Source organism: Oncorhynchus kisutch, linkage group LG9 (genome assembly GCF_002021735.2).
Source record: "Oncorhynchus kisutch isolate 150728-3 linkage group LG9, Okis_V2, whole genome shotgun sequence".
Lineage (NCBI taxonomy): Eukaryota > Metazoa > Chordata > Actinopteri > Salmoniformes > Salmonidae > Oncorhynchus > Oncorhynchus kisutch.
The window spans coordinates 36075271-36084467 of NC_034182.2; the positions used below are offsets into that span (position 1 = coordinate 36075271).

The 9197-nt window shown below is 44.2% G+C and overlaps 1 protein-coding gene across 13 annotated transcripts in view; it reads right to left on the minus strand.

Moving 5' to 3' along the window:
- LOC109897118 (calcium/calmodulin-dependent protein kinase type II delta chain) overlaps positions 1-8581 on the minus strand; it is a 97446-nt gene extending 88865 nt beyond the window's left edge. For 7 of the 13 annotated variants that reach the window (XM_020491686.2, XM_020491681.2, XM_020491683.2 and 4 more), the window contains exons 1-2: positions 8059-8553; positions 4482-4576 (exon numbers count right to left, since the gene is read on the minus strand). In XM_020491686.2, coding sequence (XP_020347275.1) covers positions 4482-4576; positions 8059-8120 — 157 coding nt within the window. In that variant the 5' untranslated portion in view covers positions 8121-8553. Of the gene's footprint in view, positions 1-4481; positions 4577-8058 lie in introns of all 13 variants that reach the window. The other 6 variants (XM_031832546.1, XM_031832545.1, XM_031832543.1 and 3 more) reach the window with 3 other exon arrangements.
- Between the last annotated feature and the right edge of the window lie 616 nt (positions 8582-9197).

Below are 9197 nucleotides of genomic sequence, written 5' to 3' on the forward strand. Positions count from 1 at the left end.
TCGTTGTCAGTGATCAGGTCTACAACTGTTGTGTCATCAGCAAACTTAATGATGGTGTTGGATTCATGCCTGGCTGTGTAATCATGAGTGAACAGGAAGTACAGGAGGGGACTGAGTACACACCCCTGATGGGCCCCCTTGTTGAGGATCAGCGTGGCGGATGGGTTGTTACCTACCCTTACCACCTGGGGGGCGGCCCGTCAGGAAGTCTAGGATCCAGTTGCAGAGGGATGTGTTTAGTCCCAGGATCCTTAGCTTAATGATGAGATTTGAGGGCACTCTGCTGTTGAACGCTGAGCTGTAGTCAATGAACAGCATTCTCACATAGGTGTTCCTATTGTCCTGGTGGGAAAGGGCAGTGTGGAGTGCAATAGAGATTCTTAGGTTTGTTTAAGAAATTTCCCTTCGACACGCCGGCTAATAAGATTTTCTGATGCACATGTGGCCAAGGCGTAGTGACTTCCTGTCGTCATGTATCCTTCATGCTGTTCTGGTCTCTTCCCCCACAACTGTTCTTGTCACCGTTTGGCAGAAATGGAATGAAAATAGCAAGAACCTGGACTATATTTAGCGATTCGTCGATGCGAGTCAATTCAGGCTACAAATAAATATATTTTATTGATTGATTGATTTGGTCATTCATTGAACATTGTGCAGCCAAATATAAAAATAGCTTTGCTAAGGATCTATGAATATTTTGCTCATTCTGATAGTCCATCACTGACAGACACCATCTCACTCGATCCAGCTCTTCCTCCTCTCCCTCCCTCGGTTTCTGTTGTTTAAATGAGATATTTTTAGCCTGCCCGTGAAACGCTCAGTCGGGGGGGGGGGGGGGAACGACGACTGCCAATACACACACACACGTTCTCCTGACGCCATACCAATCGTTACATCTTTTCATTCCTCTGGTGTTCTAGAACTGCTCGGGGAATGCTCCAGCTTAGTCAAATATCCAGTGTGCTGATTGGCTCTGTCATGTAAAGCATTAAACTTCAGATGAGGGCTAAATGGACTGAGGGCTTTGTTCTTACACAAAATCAAACTAAAAAACGAAACACCGTTTGTGACTCAACCCCCCCGTCCGTGAGTGAGAAGAGAGCAAAGTGAGAGAGAGAGCGAGAGAGCGAGAGCGTAAGAGAGACCGAGGAGTGCAAGAGAGAAAAAGGAGAGAAGAAGAGAGCAAAGTGAGAGAGAGAGCGAGAGAGCGAGAGCGTAAGAGAGACCGAGGAGTGCAAGAGAGAAAAAGGAGAGAAGAGCAACAGACAGAAAGAGAGCGAGAGAGAGATGGCGAAAAAGAGAGACATACTTAAATACCTCACAGGAGGTATACATGGAACAGAGTGAGAGAAAAAAAAAATCCCTCACACCTTGGGGAACCTTACAGCACAGTGAGTGCCCCAGATCCCCATATTAGACAGAGCTTTGGGGTGATTGAGTCATCTGTATTCATGCTGGTGTGAACATTCCCAGACACCAAGGTCAGCCATATTGGTCAGGCCAGGGTGACTTGTATTTATGGTGGGCTGTGTGCGCGTGTGGAGAGGGGGTTCTATATGACATTCAGTTGGCTTCAAAAACACATCCTTCCTCATCTAACCACAAAGCAAGAGGCACAAAAACCTATACATACTAAATGCTAACCAATTTATAGAAGGGGGAAGTCACCAAATGAGAGACAAGAAGAAGTGCAACAAGTCAAAAACACTCCCAAAGCCCATGCATTGACATAAGTGTGTGAGGAGATATAGGTCTGCACCTTCAACACACCTCCACACGGCGAGCCAAAAGGAGTGTGGGTTACCAGGGAGGGTCTATTCCCTAAGGAGTCCCACTATCGCACGAGACTCTGAATTTAGCCTCCCGTCTGGCAGAAGTCACACGACCCACTTTGGGAATCCCCAGCGCAAAGAGTAACCTTGAATGTCCGAACTGTAACTCATTCCCTCAAACATAAAGTAAGACGGCTGTTATTAGATCAGTGCCCTGCTCGTGGTGGACACAGAGAAAGGAACACACACACATATAGGGACAGACTGATTTGCTAACACATGATCTAACTAAGTCAATACAGTGCAGTGAACCAAAAACCAATTCACGGTCTACATTTCTGTGCTTTGATAAGGCTTTAATAACACCCTATAGGGGTATAGATAAAGATCACCCAATTGACAACAATCTACAGGTTGCCAGAAGTATATCACCCTGCATCCCATAGCTGGGATGTAATACCGCCCCGGTGTCATAGCTAAATTCCCAAACTGGCCCCATTCCATCATGGCCACCTAATAATTCCTCTCATTCCTAATTGGGAAAATCCTGTATCACTCCTCACCTCGATAGATGATGAGGTGAGCGTGTGGTGAGCGTCCAGGCACAAACATGTTTGCTGTGCATTGTGGGTGCTACACATTGCTGGTGGATGAGGTGAGTTTGAGGGGTTGGGTTCAATGCAGAAGACACATTTCAGTTGAATGCATTCAGTTGTACAACTGACTAGGTATCCCCCTTTCTACTTACCATGTTCCTCCAGTCCTGCCCCTGGTATCTGACTGACACACAGACCTGGGGTTTCCCTCCTCCAAGGTCACCTTCAGCTGAGGAAGGGAGAGATCTCTCTGCTAGCACTATTCTTTCCTATCGCTCCTCCTCATTTCGCCCCACTCGCTTTATCTCTTCAATTCATTCCATTTCTGTCTCTCACAAAATCTTGCACATCAACTCACTTTCCCTCACCCATATCTCCTCCCATTCCAATTTATTTCACTCCCTCCATCTCCCCGCTCTTTTTGCCTCTTTCATCTTGACTCGGGTAGGGGCCGGGCGTGGCTCAGTGGAGCCAATCCTAGAATGTGATCAATCATGAAAAAAACAAACACCAATACACTTTCTCAACCATCTCTGGGCCACCCTCTATTCAACACCTCAGCAATCTAATCTCTCTTTACTCTCTGTACCATAAAGGGGAAGGAATTGGCTACAGCTTTCTCTCTCCAGCTAGATTCTCTATCCAGTTATTCATGTTCTGTTCTAGACATAGGTCCTGTCTGTGATACAATTACATTCCCTTCATTTAGTCCTAATCATCCCTCCCTCCTGTCATTTAGTCCTAATCATCCCTCCCTCCTGTCATTTAGTCCTAATCATCCCTCCCTCCTGTCATTTAGTCCTAATCATCCCTCCCTCCTGTCATTTAGTCCTAATCATCCCTCCCTCCTGTCATTTAGTCCTAATCATCCCTCCCTCCTGTCATTTAGTCATAATCATCCCTCCCTCCTGTCTCTTCGTCCTTACTTGTCTGTGTGTGTGTGTGTGTGTGTGTGTGTCTGTCAGCAGCCCATTAAGGTTTGTGGAGGGATAATCAGCAGCGCCATACAGACAACGGGAGCCCCGGCCCACGCACCAACCCAACCCGCTCCCCACAGCTGCCTCAGAAAGAAGGAGAGAGCGAGAGAGAATAAGGGAGAAAAAAAACTGACCCAAGCTACTTCCTGGACAGGCAGTCCATTCTACAAAAGCAAGACTTTGTATAGTAGCACCAGGATATAGACCCAAAGGTCATAAAAATTGCATTATTACTACTACTGGCAGTATCCCTTCAGTTACCCCATAGTGACTGTGGTTGTGACACAGAATACTACACTGACTCATGTCAGAAGTCAAAGCAGGTTAACTGATACCAGTATGACAGTCATAACCTTGCTTGGTGTTTTCATCCCTCGCCACAAGGGGCACTAATGATATAAAATGTAAGAAGAACTGTAAAGACAGTTGGACATAACCCTGAGCAAGACTTCCCCAGACGTGGTTTGCCTTACCACATCCAATTACAGAAATGACTCATGTTCATACAGCTACGACTGTACATTGTCCACTAAAAAGTAAGCAGGAGCGAAATGTGGGGAAGTTGGAGGGCAGGTCACTTGGTTAAAAAGTGCATGAAGTCCAAAAATCAAGGAAATGTTGGGGAGATTTTTCCTGTCATTGACTGGTAGACTAAGACATGTGACTGCTCAACATTGCGACACAAACCAAAACCACATACAGCATTCCTCTGGGTAACGTAATTTTATCTGCTATTTACTGACAACTATGTGATAATAATGGGTGCTTCTCTACAACTGCATCACAGGAGGTTGGTGGCACATTAACATGGGAGGACGGGCACGTGGTAATGGCTGGAGCGGAATGGTATCAAATACATCAAACACGGGGTTTCCATGGTTTCTATGTGTTTGATACCATTCACTCCGTTCCAGACATTATTATGAGCCGTCCTCCCCTCAGCAGCCTCCTGTGAACTGCATACTAATGTAATTGCCATATTACCATGTAATGCGAAGAAAAACACCAGGTAAAAAAATAAAAAAATAAACTTACAACCATCACCTTTTTGTTTCTCACTGGAAACTTTTGACAGGGAGCTTTGGGGTATTCAGTCGTGTTCAACAAAAACTGCCAAGACATGTAAAGACACCTACCCCGAGCAGATAGCTTCTTAGTGTTGATGATTTTGGCAGCATACTCCTGTCCACTGGAGATCCTCATACATCTTTTCACTATGGAGAAAGCTCCCCTTTAGGACACACAAAGACGGTGATGAGTAGACGATCAAACTGACATGGAGAGCAATAGTAATGGCGTCTTTTTGTCGGCACTAATTTCGCCATGGTTCGTTTTTGGAAGGTTTTTGAACAAATGCCGAAAATAAGGTCTGGTAAACACAGGCTTTGGAGATGTTATACATTTTGTTCCATCGAAAAACCCTTTCCTTTCTCTATAGAGTGGTGAGGAGGAATCTACCGTGTCTGGAAGGGACTTCACCATACATTTTCTGGATTCATGTGCACCCAGCTATATCCTCTCCCAGATTTGTTTTCCCTGACTAAATTTGCTGGCTAGTTGAACTATGCTAATTTTTGTCCACATTGCCAAACTTCATAAATACTGCACCCTCAACTTCAAAACTCATTTTCTAGTTATACAATCATGTAACTAATACATTTGCTGAAAATAAACTTAAATTATTTATTGTTTTGTTGAATAGTCATGACTGGTTCGAGCTCTGTCGAGTCGTAAGACAACAGTGGCGAATTATATAATTTCCGGGTTTTAGGACTGCAAGCTATATATGGCAAGATAGCGAGCTCTGTTAAGCGATAGCTTGTAGTCCCAACACTCGGAAATAAGACATGTCAGGTTTGTTCAGTCATTCCTAATGAATAGGGAATGAATAGGGTTTTGGAATAAACGCCAAAAAGGTCAGAGGTTAACACAGGCTTAGGAGATCTCATACTTTCTGTTCTATGAGATAATATCAGTTAGACTTCATAATTCATAAAGGTCATGTTAACTATGTGCTTTTTATCATTACATCAATTCTTCAACATTCACAAAAAGTGTCTTTACCCAAGAAGGCAAAGGTAACTGAACTAAATGACCATCGCCCCATAGCACTCACTTATGTCATCATGAAGTGCTTTGAGAGGCTAGTCAAGGATCATATCACCTCCACTGTCACTCTAGACCCACTTCAAATTTACCTACCGCCCCAATGGGTCCACAGACGATGCAATCGCCATCACACTGCCCTATCCATCTGGACAAGAGGAATACCTATGTACGAATGTGTTCATTGACTATAGCCCAGCATTCTACACCATAGTACCCTCCAAGCTCATCATTAAGCTCGAGACCCTGGGTCTCAACCCCGCCCTGTGCAATTGGGTCCTGGACTTACTGACGGGCCACCCCCAGGTGGTGAAGGTAGGAAACAGCTCCACGTCACTGATCCTCAACACTGGGGCCCCACAAGGGTGTGTGCGCAGACCCCTGCTGTACTCCCTGTTCCCCCATGACTGCATGGCCATGCACGCCTCCAACTCAAATCATCAAGTTTGCAGACAACAACAGTAGTAGGCTTGATTACCAACAACAAGACAGCCTACAGGGTGAGGGCGAGGTGAGGATGAGGGCACTCGGAGTGTGGTGTCAGGAAAACAACCTCTCACTCAACGTCAACAAAAGGAGACGATCGAGGACTTAAGGAAACAGCAGAGGGAGCACACCCCTATCCACATTGACGGGACAGCAGTGGAGAAGGTGGAAAGTTAAGTTCCCCAGTGTACACATCACAGACAAACTGAAATGGTCCATCCACACAAACAGTGTGGTGAAGAAGGCGCAACAGCGCCTCTTCAACCTCAGGAGGCTGAAGAAATGTGTCTTGTCACCTAAAACCCTCAAACTTTTACAGATGCACAATTGAGAGCATCCTGTCGGGCTGTATGACCGCCTGGTATGGCTACTGCACCACCCACAACCGCAAGGCTCTCCAGAGGGTGGTGCAGTCTGCACAACGCATCACCGGGGACAAACTACCTGCCCTCCAGGACACCTACACCACCCGATGTCACAGGAAGGATAAAAAGATCATCAAGGACAACAACCGAGCCACTGCCTGTTCACCCCACTACCATCCAGAAGGTGAGGTCAGTACAGGTGCATCAAAGCTGGGACCTAAAGCTGAAAAACAGCTTCTATCGCAAGGCCGTCAGACTGTTAAATATCATCAAATCAAATTTATTTATATAGCCCTTCGTACATCAGCTGATATCTCAAAGTGCTGTACAGAAACCCAGCCTAAATAGCCATCCCTAGCACATCACTGCCTACACACAGACTTGAAATCATTGGCCACTTTAATACATGGATCACTAGTCACTTTAATAATGTTTACATATCGTGCATTATTCATCTCATATGTATATACTGTATTTTATACAATCTTGCCTATGCCGCTCTGTCATTGCTCATCTATATATTCAAATTCCATCCCTTTAGATGTGTGTGTATTAGATAGGTGTGTAGTTGTGGAATTGTTAGATTACATGTTAAATATTGCTGCGTTGCAATAACATCTGTTAACCATGTGCATGTGAACAATACAATTTTATTTGAAGATTATTATTGAACAAAATGTATAAAATCTCCTTAGCCTGTGTTTGCCACAGACCTTATTTTCGGCGTTTATCCTAAAATGCCTTTTATTTTCCCCCATTGGCTTTGTCCAACGAACCATGTATTTGACCTGATGCATACAACTCCAAAGAAATAGGGATATACTGAAAATATGCATCTATATTTCGTTTATTTGCGTCAATGGTGTACACAATAATTCAAGTTTTAGTAGTCAAACTCAGATAGAGATGGCTGTGAGAGGCCCATGCTCGGTGGACCACTGTGGAGAGTAGGCCTAGGCTAGAAGATGTAACCTCACGCTGGAAAAAGCACTGAAGACCGCGTAAGTGCAAGTGACCTAATTGTCCCCAACCCCGCAAAGCCGCCCGTGCTTTGCTCGTAAAGTAGGGCAGGCTACAGTCAGTAATGTCAAGGGATTCTTCTAAATCAACCAGGGTTAGCGCTGCTTTTAAAAACATTTAACGCGGTAACCTTTCGCTCTGCCATGCTTTAAAACCCATCACTCATATCGATGAGTTTACATTGTTGCTAAAACTATGGCATTTATTATTTTGTTTATGGTTATAAATAGACCCAATAAAACCATGTCGGAATGGGCATGTGCGCTGGCCGCTTGGCAATAGCAATCAGTGGATCAATAAGTCACATTTATTTCAATTTCATTTTGCTGTGAGCAAGGAATGACATCACAGCTGGGAAAACAAGGGATTTCTCCATAAATTTTGACACGACCATTTACGACAGCTCACCACTAGGAAATTACCGCCCCAATACAGTTGTTGTTCCACTAAAAGGGCGGTGACTTGTTAGACGAAAATGTCAAGAGCGATTGAAATACTACGTAAACATTCAGTAAAGATATCAAAACAAACGCAACGACGGTTTTGGAAAGAAAAGTTAGGAAATATACATTTTGAAGACCAAACGTACGGTTTGAATACAACGGGTACGGTTTCTGTGCACCACACACAGGTAACAGGTAATCAAGAATAACCACCCGTTTAGAGCACCAGTAGCTAAACATAATCCAATGCAGATATGTATTGGAGAGAAATAACAAAAACATTAAATACTTACTTTCCCAGCTCTTCGTAGAGATTAAACTCGTCGGTAAATCTGGTACAGGTTGTCAAAGCCATGGCAAACGACGCGTGCAGAGGAGGGAAGACTGTCTCTTTCGGTCGGGACTTTAAACCTCAGTCTCCAACGTTTCAAAGTGATACTTGTCTCCTCTGAAACGATAACAGAATAAAAATTAACTGCAAATCTTCTTTTTACTTTTCCTGGTCAGTTTCCGAATCCAGGAATTGTTCTTGGCACGGAGTTCACGGGTTATCAAGGACGTCGATACTCCGGGTCGCGTTCCCCTGCGCAGATGTTACATGAATTAACCAATGGTTGCGTGCAACATCATCGACTGTGTCATCGTCTAGCAGATGGCTATAACATATGATGTGGTTAGTTAAAGTTAAAATACCTTTCCAGACGTTGTAAGGTTTGGCATACGTCAGCAACGCTTGGGCAGAGGAACGCGTCCCTTCTATTATCTGTGCCTGCCTACACTTCGCTTTGAGTGCGATACTTTTTCTATCGAGCGCTTCCTGATTTTGAAAACTGTGGAGTACAACGCCTCCCCCTAGTTGTAACCACGGACCCTTTACAGTCAATGTCACGGACCCTCACTGTGAAGAGGCCAACATTTATCAACGACTGTAGCCCAGGGATCATCAACAAAATTCAGCCGCGGGCCTATTTTTCTTGAGTGGATGGTCAGGGTTCGGAACATAATTACAAATAATTTGTAGGCTGCAAATTGGCCTCATGACCTTACTGCCTTCTATATGATCACATATCTCTTATGTGTGGGAATACTTTGGAACATAGTATTTCCCAAATTAAAATCACTTGGAGCTGATTTGCTGGTGTTTTAGTATTTAATGTCGTCGTCCCCCCATAAAAAAAATTCCGAGTAGAGCACAGTAATCTGGGTAGCAGGCAAGCGGCTCATTACAATATTTTTTCAGATCAGAAAACGTATAAATAAATACAACCCTGCTGTAGCCTATAGTGCATTCGGAAAACATTTAGACCACTTCCCCTTTGTCATCTTGTTACGTTACAGCCTTATTCTAAAATGGATCAAATATTTTTATATAATGAATCTGGGGAAGGGTACCAAAACATTGCTGCAACATTGAAGGTTCTAAGAACAGAGT